Raw genomic sequence first — 14,188 nt, 5'->3', positions numbered from 1 at the left:
GAAAGAAGAATTGATTCTTTAGAGCAGAAGAGCAGTATTTCACTTTTGTTTTTTGACTTTTGTTTTTTGAAACTTTTAGCATACCAAGCACTTTATAATGTGGTCCTAATCAAAATCTTCAACCTTAATTCACATTACCCTAGACAAATGATAACTTATAAATGCCATGAACATTCCTTGCTCTACGATCTTGCTGACACTCTTCTGCCTAGAAAACCTTTTCCCTCCTCCTACATCCTACTATGTCTACATCTGACTCTCTACCGAAGATCCTGCTCAGATCCCATATTTTCTGTGGGGTCTTCCCAGATAACTACAACCTTCCATAGTCTAACAGTCATGACATAATCGGGGGATAGGGGCTGAGGAGGAACAAAACAGCTGAACTTGGGAGTCAGAAGAGCTGCTCTTTGATTATTGACTCTGCAGGTTACCGATTGTGTAACTTGCTGCAGTCACTTAAACTCTAAAAGACTCAATTTCACACCTACAAAATCATAGGATTATGCTGAAAGTTCCCTCTACTCCCTTCCAGGTATGACTTTCTAAGACTGTTGCCTCCTCTAAGGAATCATCCATATTACATAGTTAGTACTTCATCATAAATCTTTTGGCATACATACTAGACTGCAAACTCCTTGATGGCAGGGGTACTTTCTATCCCTCATAGGACCTAGCTTGAGGGACTTGCATAAAATAGACACTTAATAAATGTCTGTTTTTGAGGATGGTAATGATGTAAATTACCTCTGACAGGTAGGACATCCATCCATTTTCATCATCTGGCCTTTTTGAGTAGGAATTGTGTACGATGATGTCCTTCACCAATATAGCCAGAGCTCGAAGCATGAAGGAACCAAACAAATTCATGTGGATATAGTTACGAGTGCAGTGAACTCTTCTAATGGAGAAAACAGAAAGGATACAATAATGACCCAGTTCCTCCCAGAGATATTCTCATCTATGATGTTGAATCTCCTAAGTATTCAACCAACATGGATATATTAAGCACTTACCATGTGCTGTACATTATTTTAGGTGCTGGAAATACCAAGAAAGGGTCCCTGGTCTCAAGGAACTTATATATTCTATCAGAGAAATGATGTGTGAATGTATAATATATGTATATATATTTATAATACATACGCATATATAATGTGTGTAATTAAATATATACATTATATAAATATATAAGCATATGTAATAAATAGATATGTATATATTTTTAAAAGGTTTGACTGGCTAAAAGTTAGGTTGAGGAAAGGCTATTTTCCCATCATTCAGGTCTATATATTTTGGTAAGCCAGTGAGAAAGACTAGTAGGACCAGGGTTTCAGTAGTAGACAGAACTTTCCAAACTACTACATGGCATAAAAATTTCTGTTATTATGAAGCAGAACCTACTCTAGGGTCCAACAGAAGCACCTACATGTTGAGGTTTTGGCCTGCGATGGATATAGAACATTTGTGTGAACCTAAAGAAGGTGGAGGGAGATCTCTTCAGTGACATTTAGTTGTAGGGCCTGGAGATTCTGGTTACCTCCTGGGAAGTTTGTGATAGGAAGAAAGGAGAGGTCACTGGCTAGACCACGCAATATTCAGAGCAAGCCCCCCAGGGAGACTTTCTTTTTCTCTTTTTTCTTTTATTTATTTTATTCTGAACTTAAGAAATAAAACGAACATTTCCATAACATAGTAGAATAGAAAAAAATGATAGTATGTAAAGCTGCAAATCTATTATGTAAAACTAGCTATTCCTAACATCATAAAGTCATTATGTAGGTTTTTTTTCTTTTTTTTCCTCTTCCTCCCAAGGAGACTTTAGGCCCAATTAAATCCTGGTAAATATCAAGGACTGAAAGGCAGCATGGGAGTAGATATAGGGTTACAAAAGGCAAAGGAAATCACCCTCAGGTAGGTTGCCTACAGAGTCTCTCTTTTCTGGAGAGCTTCAAATCCAGTGCAAGTTAAGTTGCTCTAGAATGCATTGCTTCCAATAATTATGTAACATAAAGCTGGATGGGACATTATATTACAGGATCACAGTATTTGAAGCTAGAAAGAACCTTAGAGACCATCTAGTCCAGCATCTTCATTTTATAGAGGAATAAAGAGGCCCAGAAAGGGAAATGATTTGCCCAAGGTCACTCAACCAGTGAATGAGGCAAGAAACAAAACCTTGTCCTCTAGAACATGTCCTTTGATTTCCAGTCCAATGCTCTTTCTACTGTACCATGCTTCATGTCATTACTGATTGAGACTAAACAAGGGCCCTATCCAGGTAACTTGGAGAGTCAGTTCCCACTCTGTGGGTCTGCTGTTTATTATTAAGACCACTGAATAATTTATACAAAGAATTCCACTACCAATCCCCACTCTTCCATTTGTCTCTGGTCTCTAATCCTGACTCTCTGTACCTCTTTCTTCACCATGCCTCAGTAGCATTCTCACCCTGAAAGATCTTTTTACACCCTTGGACCTGGAAATTCTTTTGTCCCTGCAGCTCTTTTGTCTGATTGGTCAGTTCTTCCCAGTACCTCCATTTTAAAGAAGGGCCCAGGCCAGTCATATTTGTTCCTTCATTCTTCTCCAGACTCCATTCCTAACTCTCCAGATGTCTTCCTTCAACATGCCCCTATGTTAATACTATCTCTCCATCCCCCTTCCCTCCACGCAAACCCTACCTCCATCTCTCCATCCCTCTCCCCACACACATACCCTACCTTTGCTGCTTTTAAGATTCCTTTTATATGTTGTCTTCTCCCAGTGGAATGTAATCTCTTTCCATGAAGGGACTGTTTACATTCCTAACATTTAGCACAGTGCCTGGCACATAGTTAGCACTTAATAAATACTTGTTGACTTGAATCCCAAAGTTTACTGTGAATTTTGCAATAGAGTTGTTCCTTTCTAGAGAGTTTCTTTGAAGTCAGCCAGACAACTCCAAATAATAAGATAACAAAAGAAGACAAACATATATGTAATTTAGTTATGCTCCTAAAAAGCTTGTAGTAAGAAGTCTCACTCACCTTAGACACAAGAGAATTATGAGAGCCAAGAAGAGGGAAATGAGTGAGAGGGAATATCCCAGGGTATACATTATCTGTAAAGTTGAAAGCAGTGTGTGGTGTTCAGCCTGTGTGTGAAGATAAAGACAAGGAAGATCAATGTTAATTGATGAATGGAATTTTCCCCCATTTAAAGTCTGTGTGTCCTCTTCCCCAAGGCATAGGTCTAAATTTGAAAAGATAGAGTCCTAGAGTTCCTAGGGAACTGATACTTATTCATGGTCAAATTCCTTGGGAGGAGGAAACACAATAGCCATAGACGGAAGAACACAACACGATAGTGTAAAAAAAGACATCATGTATCTTTGGAGATGCACACTAGATCTAAAGCTGTTTCCATGCATTCTGGACACTCTGGAGTAGAATCCTATGTTTCCCCAAATACTAAAGAAAATTCACATACACTAAAAGTGAGGAGACTTATGATAGTGCTCCTAGGAGGAAGAAATGTGAAATGGTGAATGATGATTCCTTCCAACAAGGACAGTGGTGGCTGAGGGTAGACCAAACAAGACATAGCAGCAGGTTTTTTATTTTCCTCGAAAATTTTTAGATGTGACAGCTTCTTGAGACTCCTAAGACTTCCTAAGATTCATATCTGTTGCAACCTACTTCTATTGGTTTATATTATAAAATTACTATGTAATCACTGCAACATTGAGATGGGATTCATTACCAAAGCATAGAAATCAAAGTGTATATTTTGTTCGTAAGAAACAATAAAAGTGTAACAGAAAATACACCTATGATCCCATAGCCAAAGAAATGGAGTGTAGCTCACAATGGAAGGGACAGGGTAAGCAACGAAATTCTGAGAAGAAAACTTTGAATAGCTAAATAAGAAAATACCACATTCAAATACAAGCTCAGATTTTTTAAGGGCATGTAAAAAAAGGATGGAAGGGAACATATCCAAAGATGGCAAAATAGAGGTAGAAGTTTGGGGGCTGGGGCTGGGGGTGGGAAATAAACTCTGGCCTTCAACCAAAGCTAACTCATAGCAAAACAAAACAGAACAATGAATAGCAAGACTCTCTGCTTAGGGCTGATACCATCTAATAGCTGCAAAGAAATAGGTGAATGTAATCATTTGACATTTTACTTTGCTCTCTTTATCAGAGTTCCTGAGGAAGGGAAGAACATGTATGGAAAAAATTACAGCTCCAAATAGATGAGGAGCTAGTAAGAAAGTTTAAAAAGAATTTTAGTCTTTAAACTCAAATAATTATATTTCAGGGGTTTCAAGGAATTTGAAGGTATAAACTCAGAACCACTGTCTATATTCTTTTATAAATTATTCTTTGAAAAATTTCAATCTTCTATTTGGCAAATGTCAGAGTTTTTTGGCTTTTTTAACTGCTTTAATTCTTCCTTAAACTCAGAAAGCTACATGGAAGGGGAAAGGAAGAAGGTGATGAAGGAAAAGTACTTCTTTACTCCCTGGCTTTAAAAACATAATGTCTGCCAACTTGTTTTACAGACTCATGTAGAATATTAGAGCCAGAAAGGAACCGTGGAGATCATCTAGTCCAACTCACTTGTTTTTTAAATGTAAGAGGCTATAGGAGAACAGCTCTACCACTGTCATATAGCAGGCCCACATGTGGTCTAGGGTTTCCCAGACTCATTTATAGATGACTTTTCAGCCTGCTACTTGACTTGTTCCCATATTTAATTTTACCATCCAGATCTCTAAGGAAATCCAGGATTGTTTTTGTATGTTTCCTCATCAATACAATTTCAATATATCTTTCAATGAACCAATTAGGCTCAGTGCCCCCATCCATGTTTATCAAATATTATTTAATTTTCTCAATGAGAGTTATTCACATTTCTTTTTATAGTCAATTCCTTTTATAGTCAATCAGACAAAATGATTAAATATATTAGTTCCTGAATAGACAGTGTATCAATAATAAAATCCATACTAAAACACAGAGAATTATTCATAATTTAAGCAATGAGAAAGATCATAGTCCCGAGTAAACCATGTCTAAATGTAGGTGAGTTCACTTCTGAGAATACAGTCCTACACTAGTTCACTTATTCTAACAAATAAATCCAATTCACTAGAATCCACTTCATCCTATTCACAAGAAGAAGGCTACAATAGTTTCATAAAGAAAGACAATTATTCCCCTTTTTTTATCTTTGTCTTTATCTCCTCCAGCTTTTCTCCTGCCATGACAGGAAAAATCAATCTCTTCAGCTTTGTTCAAGCAATAACTCATAATGCTATCCTCATAAAAATCATTTTATAATGTTGCCTCATAAAATAATATTCAAGACAGATTTAGTAAGAAAGAAGTTTTTCTTCATCTTCTTTATCTCTGTCTTGTCTACAAACTCCTCACAGATCCAAGATAAACTTGAACACTCAACTACCTAAGAAGAATCTCACAGATTGATGGTTGTAATTTTAACTCCTGGTTTTCCTCCTTTTTAAAAAAAGTAGCAACAGTTTCTATAGAGAGGCTTTTGAAGCAAGGCTTACACAAATGAGAACATTATGTCCAGGGACTTTAAATGATACACACAAAAAAACTACTTTTAGGGAGTTAAACTCTCATTTATTGAAATGTCAAAACATTGCTATTAAAGATTTTTTTAAAAAAAAGTAAAGTAGCAAAATGTTGCTTTTTTTTTTGCAATTCCCAGCATAATTAATTGAAAGTTCTGCTAGATTAATGATAGATTACAGAGTTTACTGTTCTATGAAAACTTTGATTCCTTCTTTCCATGTTAGAATATATTTAGTGAATCGTACATTGGCTGTGACGATGGAAACCCTATACTTCTCCACATTTCCATGTGCATACGGCTGTTTTATGGCTTATTGCAATACTAATGCTAGCCTACATTCATGGGCATGCATAGAGCCTATGCCTGCATCACTGGGATAGGGATAACCTAACTGTATTAATAATTCAGGAGAGCAGTAAAGAGACAGAGCTATTACCACTAAAATCAACAGAGCTCACATTTTCTTTGAGGCTGTACTTCTCAGAACATTCTGTGTCATACCGCCAAATATCTGTAGAGTTCTCCAGAGTCTGCCAAGTTCCCCCAGCCAAGCAACGTCTGTATACTCTTCCTGGGCTTTCTGAAAGTAAACAGAGCCTTAGAAAAAAAATAAATGCATACAACTTCATGTTTGCTTCAAAGCTTTCAATCCCCACCACCATTCCCCAACAGAGTTATGGAAACTCTCAGGAAAGAATGGTTCTCATTTCCCTTTCAGTGGTTCATTAAAGTATCTGCTGTTTACTTTTGATCCTTAAATGGCATATGTTTATATATATATATGTATATATATACATATATATGTGTATATATGTATATATATACATATACACACATATGCACACAGTTTATATATATATATGTACATATTTATTCAAGCACACACACATATATGTATATACACACACATATTTTCCAAAGCTTCTAAATTCAGTAGTAAAAACCAAGTCCCACTAAACCTTTATGTGTTTGCCCCTCTGGGTGAGAAAGACATGGACTAATGAAGCCTCTATTTTGGAGAGAGATATAATATAGCCTTGCATTTCAGTCTAGGGTTATTTGTCCAGAGGTTATCTTTTGTCTTTCCCCACTGCATGGTTCATTCATTTATAGCAAACACTTGCTCAGAATATAGTGAAAAAGTTTATCTGGAGAGAAAACTCATCATAAAAGTAGAGACAGAAAATAAATAAAATTTAAGGATAAGCAATGGCAGTTCACTGGCAGAGGAGAAAGTGGAGAGGGGATAAATTCACCCAATGCCAGTGTGGCAGCACATTCTGTCCAGAAAGATCACTCCTGAAGCAAGATATTGTTCTACACAAGGGTCTAATTGACTATTATCTATTCAGTTTGAGGTAGCAGTACCTCTTCCTTGTATGCTAGCTATTGGCATGTTTCCATCATCAGTCCCCCACCTGTCCTTTATTTTGTCTGTGGAACTCAAAAGTTCTTGGGTTTCTCCATCCCTTGTGGCTTCCATGTCCTCTACGGCTTGTACCACGCATGATTCTTTAGTCCCTCCTTCCAACTGAGAAAAGCTGTATATCTTATGAGCTCCCTTACTGATAAGGGGCTACACTAATAATAACTTGTTTCTGTACAGTGAGAAGGTAGGTGACACAATGGATAGAGTGTCAGGCCTTAAGTCAGGAAGACTAGCCCTATGACCCTGGGCAAGTCACTTAACTGTTTGCCTCAGTTTCCCCATCTATAAAATGAGTAGAAGAAAGAAACAGCAAACTGCTCCAGTATCTTTGCCAAGAAAACCCCAAAATGGGGTCACAAAGAGTTGGACAACAACAACAAAAAATCTGGATGGCAATTTTAGGCTTGTCTCATTAAGAACTTTAAGATTTTACCTCCTAGTAATACTGTAAGGAAAGCATTACAAATATTATTATCCCCATTCTAGGCTCAGTTAGGTGGCTTAATGGATAGAAAGCTGGACCTACAGTCAGGAAGCTCTGAATTCAAATCTGACCTCAAATACTTACAAGCTATGTGACCCTAGGCAAGTCGTTTGTCCTCTTCCTCAGTTTCTTCAACTGTAAAATGAGGATTATAATAGTGTCTACCTTCCAGGTTGTTATAAAATTTTATTTGTAAAGCACTTAGCACAGTGCCTGGTATAGAGATGGAATTTAATAAATATTTGTTTTCTTCCTTCAGAAATGGAGCAACTGAAACTGAGAAAAGGCAAATGATACAGGAATGCAGGCAGGCAGGAAATAAGGTGCCATGGTCTGGGTACAGGCAGCTCTTAGCATGGTTTGACTACAACCTGATTTTATGATGGGAAGTAATATGAAATAGGCTTGGAAATCTTGGTTACAGAAAAACTAGGGTAGTAGCTTTGCATATAGGCTATGGTCCTCTATCTCCATCCTTCATGCATTTGTATAAGCCATTTTTCTATTCATAGCCTACTTTCAGAATTTTTGTCTTTCCTCAATGCCTGGCTTGGGTACCATCTCCTCCATGTAGGCTTACTTGATCCCACAAGTTGTTGGTTTTCTCTCCTTCCTTGATTTATTTAATACTTTTTTAAATTTATGTACAACTTGTATCTCTCCCCTAGTCCCCATAGAATGAGCTCTTTTGGGGAAAGAATTGTTTACTTTTCATTCCTTAGCATAGTGTCTTGTACACAGCAGGTGCTTAATAAATGTTTTTTGAATAGATTAGAAAAATTCCTCCTTTCATTGCTTCACTTATCTCTCTTGTTAGTCCTCATCATACACACGATTATTCAATCAATTTGCTATGTGTTCTAAAGAATGTGGGTCCTGATAGAAAAGAATCTACTGTCAGAGGTAAAAAATTTTTTAGTTAAGACTGGGAAGGAAGAGATAACACACTCCTAAAAAGAAAACAAAATAAAACAGAGAGATATATTTGCCCCTAAGTATGATTTTGCTAGTCTTACTACCAAGGCAAGGGCTGTTCTCTTCCTTAAAGTTATTTAAAAGAGAAGTTGGTGGAGGGGAGGGTGGACAGGTGGTGTTTCAGAGACCTGCAGTGAAGAAATTTCAAAATTCCTCTCATGGGGAAGAAATAGAGCAATAACCAAGTATTTCAGCTATAGCCAGAAGGTGGAAGCATAGAGAATCTTTCCAGCTGTGTGCCTGGTGGTGTCCAGCAGAGCAGAATCCAGTAGAGACAACACTCCTAGTGAAGACAAGCAGGGAACAGAGCCAGCAGAAGCAGCACATTGACACCACCAGGATGTGGCAATGACTCTGCAGTGTAGGAGGCATGAGTTCCCCCTCTAGAGTTCCTCCTTAGCCATACATAGTCCTTAAGTGTAAGACTCGCCATGCACGCTCCTTACATGTGTGACCTTCTGATCATACCTGTTCTCTACGTATCTTCTCCACATACATGTATCTTGCCACATATATTCCCTATCTATGTGCCCCACCATATGTATCCCCTATATGTGTTCCTCTTTTTATACTGATAAGCATGTTTGTGAATAAAACAGCACATGCCAAATTTTTTGAGCAGATATTTATTGCTGTTTTTCTTATTGTATTTTTTCATTAAATATGCAGGAAGATCTGAGTTCAAATGTAGCCTTAGACTCTTACTAACTCTGTGACCCTGGGCAAGTCACTTACTCTCTGTTTGCCTCTGTGTCTTCATCTATAAAAGAGGGATAATGATAACACTTATCTCCCAGGGTTTTTGTGAGGATAAAATGAGATAATATTTGTAAGGCACTTAACACAGTGCCTGGCACATAGTTAATGCTATATAAATGTTAGCTATTATGAGTTAGTATTATTTTCACTTTTCTCCAGATGAACTGAGTTCTCTGTCTATTAAAAGCAAACACATGGGTAGGAATTTGTGAACTATGGCTGTAAACAAATGTGGATCCATAGAATGCTGCTAATCTGGGGTAGCCTTCTCGTGAAGACCCAGCCTAGGGGTTGAGGGATTGTCCCCCAGTGCCACATGTAAAACTATAATAAGCAAGGCTTCTATTTCTTCCTCTAGAAAATGAAGGGATTAGAGTAGACTGGACTCTAAAGTCCTTTCAGCTAGAAAGTTCTATCACTCCAATTTATCTGGTTTCTATGTTTGTATTTTTTGTATATGGGTTCTCTTAAAGTAATCCTGTCATTTGTACTTTGGATTAGTGGATAGGTATGTGCAAGTATAGTCAAAGGGAATGGCCAATCTAGAAAATGACACTGGAATAGACAGGGTTGGCTTATTTCACAGATTTATTTTTCCTTTTTTTTCTGGGGAGGCCATGAGTGTTTAGGACTACACAGGGCTTAGAACCATCAGACTCTCCTGATTCAGTAAAGCTGTGTTAAGGGTGTCTTGGGGTTTCTATTATATCTCTACATATCTGGAGTCATTTCAGCAGTCTCTTAGGAGATGATTCTAACTAGCATTCACTTGAGAATGACTCCAGAAAAAGCATCACTTCACTCTCCGACACAAATAGGCTTTGAGTCTTCCCCTTTATACAGTCTGTCTCTAAAATCAGCACTAACATTCTTCTAAATACCACAGTTAAATCAATACAGCCACACAATAGTCTGACTTCCTTCCTGAAATCAAATTTGAAATATCTTCAAAACTTTCCAGAATATTTTTAGAAGCTCATTCTAATGTTGTTCTGCCTAAAACTTTATAACCACCCAAGATGCACCAGTCCCTTGAAGGGTTTTGGAAAATGGATAAAACATAGCATGTTACCTTTGTTCCACCAAGGTAAGTATGAAGGACAGGGAATAGAGACATTTCCTGGAGGTGAATGAGGCCAGCAGGCATACCTGTCAAATGTCCCATTACAATACACACCTGTAAAAAAAAAAAAAAAAGAGAGAGGCCCAAATGAACTCATTAAACAAACTTTGTTTTTCTTTTGTTTTTTCAAAGGGTTAAGTGACTTGCCCAGGGTCACACAGCTAGTAAGTATCAAGTGTCTGAGGCTGGATTTGAACTCAGGTACTCATGACTCTAGGGCCCGTGCTCTATCCACTGTCCCACCTAGTTGATCCTAAACAAACTTTATTAAGCATTTGCTGCATGGGTAGCCACTGGGGAAGATTAAAAGATAGATAACAATTGTGACATGTTTATATAGCATTTTAAGGTTTATAAAGACAAGACAAGAAATTTACACTCTAGTAACTGAACAGCAAAATCCTTTCTGTCCCAGCCAAGTCATCCTGGTGAGTACAAGCGGAGATGTTGCAACTGTTTGGAAGGTTGTAAGAAGAGCCCCAAGACATATACCAGAGAATAAAGAAGGTCGCAGGAGGTGTCATCAAGGCTGTACCTGTTGTGCTAAGCTTGTGGCACAGAACCTTTGGTATTCCAATCATTTAATACCTTCTGTAAGCAGGACATCGAGACTTCATGAGGACATGTGGAAAGACATATAGGGAAAGTCCCCCAGAACACCATATTTGAGCAGACGAACTGTTCTCCAAAGAAGAGGTCTAGCCTGGTTCTTTTTCTTTTCCTCCTCCCAAGGATAACCAGATCTTCAAGCAGCATTTTAGTGGAGCAGTTCATAAAAAAGCACAAACCCCAAAGTCTCGGTTTTCTCTTCTTTTAATGACTACTCACCACCGACCTCAGAGTGAGAGAAAGTTTGTGACATTGGCAGGAACTACTGATTTCCTGCCCTCCTTTTCACTCCTGCTCCATTGCTTTACCTCCCTAATTGCAGTTACAGCTGATGAAAACAGATAATGAACCAGTATGTACATAATAAACAATAAAGTCGAAATCTGGCAATCCCCTCATTTAATTAGATCTGCATAGATGGCTAAATAAGTTGAGGCACATTTCTACACTTAGTAAGTTAACCAGAAAGCAATCAACTTTTAACCTCCTTGGAAAATTGTTATGTTGTGAAGCATCCTGAATGAAGTCCTCGAGTAACGTTTGGCAAGTTCTTTACTTACAAAATGGTAAAGGACCTAGGATGATCATACATCTATTTCTAGAAAGAGGGTTTGGGGACATCATTTCATTACTTCTCTTTGCATCTGTAGACAGAGGCTTTGGTCTGCATAAGACACAAGGTCTCTCCTAGTCTGTTAGATTCAATTTAATTCAACAAATTAAGTGCCTGATATGTTGATAACATAGTTCATAGTAGTTGGAATGAGAGGAGGTTTACAATGTAATGTCTAATAGGGTTATGACACACACATAGAGGGAAAAGAGTAATCTTATTTGGCAGGAGCTCACAGCACATAATTGTGAATAATATTGAGGTAATTCTGAAAGGGTGAGGAGATGTCAATATAGAGTCCCCCTAAAGTCAGGCAAAGGAGTTTGAGCTACATAGCACATAAAAGTGCCATACACTGAGAAGCTAGACCTGAGATCTGTCAGCCACTCAACTAGCATGTCTCAGTTCCAGGAACTGTGCTAAATGCTGAGGTTACAAAGAAAGGAAAAAAAAAACAACCAGTCCCTACTCTCAAGGAGCTCACAATTTAATTGAAGAGATAGCATCAAACAATTATGTATAAACAAGACATAGACAAGATAAAATGAGGACTGTCTCAGAGGAAAGGTACTGAGAATCTTGCCAAAGATGAGACTTTAGCTGAGACTTGAATGAAGTAAAGAAAAACATGAAGCAGAGATGAGGAGGGAGATTATTCCAGGCATGGGAGACAGCCAATGAAAATGCTCAAAGTTGGGAGATACAGAGTACATGGAAAGGAGTAAAACGTATGAAGATTGCAAAGGTAGAAAGGAGTCAGGTAATGAAAGTTACGATCATAGAAGATTTTATAGCTACAAGAGATCATAAGAATTATCTAATCTAAGCCCTCATTTTACAAATGAAAAACCTGAGCCCCAGCTAGGAAAGTGACTTGCCCAAGATTACAAAAGTATAAGCAGCAGTTCTGGGATTCAAATCTTGGTCCTCTAGCTTCGGATGCTCCACTCTCCCTGCTACATCACATTAACATTAGCCCTGTTACACTGTATGTGTCATGAAAAGCCTCCAGGGAATCCAACAGAGAGGGTGCTTTGTTCCCACAGACTGTGTGTCCACATAGTAGACAGTTGGCCTCCATGATCAAAACAACTTCTGGGTCAAACACTTTCTCACAGTATTATTGACTCCATGCCTTAGAAGTCAATCTGCTAGCGAGAAAAACAAGGGGAATTACAGCAACACCCCAATTCTAGTCCTCGGCCCTTGCGAATGGCATTGGAGTCTGGCTTGGATCAACAGTTCATGTCTGTATGAATCTATATTGGCTACAACAGGGCAGATTCAGGTAAGCTGACCCATAAAACAGGGGTCTTTGTGGGAGGAAGTCTTTTTATTTTTTACCTCAGATGTTGAGATTGAGAGGTCCATTAGTGGATGGTGGGGTTTAGAGATCACGTTGTCTAACCCCCTCTTTTTACAGATGAGGAAATCGACACCAAAGAGAGAAAGTTATTTGCCACTCATTTCTGGTCACATTTCCAGAAAGTAATAGAGATGAGATTCAAACTCAGGTCCTCTGACTCCAAATCTTGGGCTCTTTACAATATTCAGAATTCAGTGTTCATGAGCATAGGGCATTTCCTTCCCCCCGCCCCCACTCCTGGAAGGTTGTGGTGTTTTTGGATACGTCACAAGATCTCTCCTGGTTTGGCCTTCCAACAATTCACATCGAAATCGCAGGGCTACTTAGCATGTGGTTTTGTAACTCGCTGTTGGTGTCTTATGAGCGTTTCTACACATAGCCTGGTTGTTGGATGACTGTGTCTGCCACCTGATCTGTGCTCAAAGTCTTTCCAGTGACTTCGTAGCTCCCCCATCATGGCCTTAAAGATGCCAAGATCAAAATATTCAGAGTGATACTTTTTGTAGTAGCAAAGAATTGTAAAGAAAGTAGATGCTCATTGATAGAGGAATAGCTAAATAAATTATGTTATACATGAATGTAATGGAATTTTATTGTTCTGTAAGAAATTACAAATTACCCAGAATTCAGATAAACAAGGGAAGACTTCTATGAGGTAGTGTGGTTGAGTAAAAAGAACAATGGTTTTAATTGAAATCCTGTCTCTATCCCTTGGTTTCTTTGTGACCTTGGACAAATCACTTAATCTCTCTGGGTCTCAGTCTACCTACCTGTATATAAGGGCAGTTGATAGAGCACCAGGACTAGAGTCAGGAAAATCTGAGTTCAAATCCAGCCTCAGACACTTACCAGCTGTGTGACCCCAGGCAAGTCATTTCACCCCTGTTTGCCTCAGTTCCTCATCTGTAAAATGGAGATACTCTGGAAAAGGAAACAGCAAACTACGTCAGTATCTTTGCCAAGAAAAATCCCATGGACAACGTCCATGGTGGACGTGACTGAACCAAAATAATAATTAGGGAGTCATGTCTGATGAGCTCCAACTCTCTGTGATCCTATGACCTTGTAAACTAATTCAGAGAGAAGTGAGTAGGACCAGGAAAACAATAGTCATAATAATTACAGCAATGTGTAAATAAAGAGAATAAACCCATATACAAATGTAATTTTAATGATTAAAAATGGCCGCAGAAAGGAGTGAAGAAAATGCAACAAGACGCATTCCAGAGCTGGGTACGA

The 14,188-nt window shown here is 38.3% G+C and overlaps 1 protein-coding gene across 1 annotated transcript in view; it reads right to left on the bottom strand.

Moving 5' to 3' along the window:
• The window catches only part of GLP2R (glucagon like peptide 2 receptor), a 65,970-nt gene that overhangs the window by 40,646 nt on the left and 11,136 nt on the right, over window positions 1-14,188 (bottom strand). Inside the window, exons 3-6 of the mRNA XM_036757793.1 lie at window positions 10,311-10,415; window positions 6,050-6,171; window positions 3,030-3,136; window positions 748-901 (exon numbers count right to left, since the gene is read on the bottom strand). Of these exons, the coding sequence (XP_036613688.1) occupies window positions 748-901; window positions 3,030-3,136; window positions 6,050-6,171; window positions 10,311-10,415 (488 nt within the window). The remainder of the gene's footprint in view (window positions 1-747; window positions 902-3,029; window positions 3,137-6,049; window positions 6,172-10,310; window positions 10,416-14,188) is intronic.

Source organism: Trichosurus vulpecula, chromosome 4 (assembly GCF_011100635.1).
Source record: "Trichosurus vulpecula isolate mTriVul1 chromosome 4, mTriVul1.pri, whole genome shotgun sequence".
Taxonomy (NCBI): domain Eukaryota; kingdom Metazoa; phylum Chordata; class Mammalia; order Diprotodontia; family Phalangeridae; genus Trichosurus; species Trichosurus vulpecula.
The sequence above is the reverse complement of the archived record's forward strand: the minus strand, read 5'-3'. Positions and strand labels throughout refer to the sequence as shown.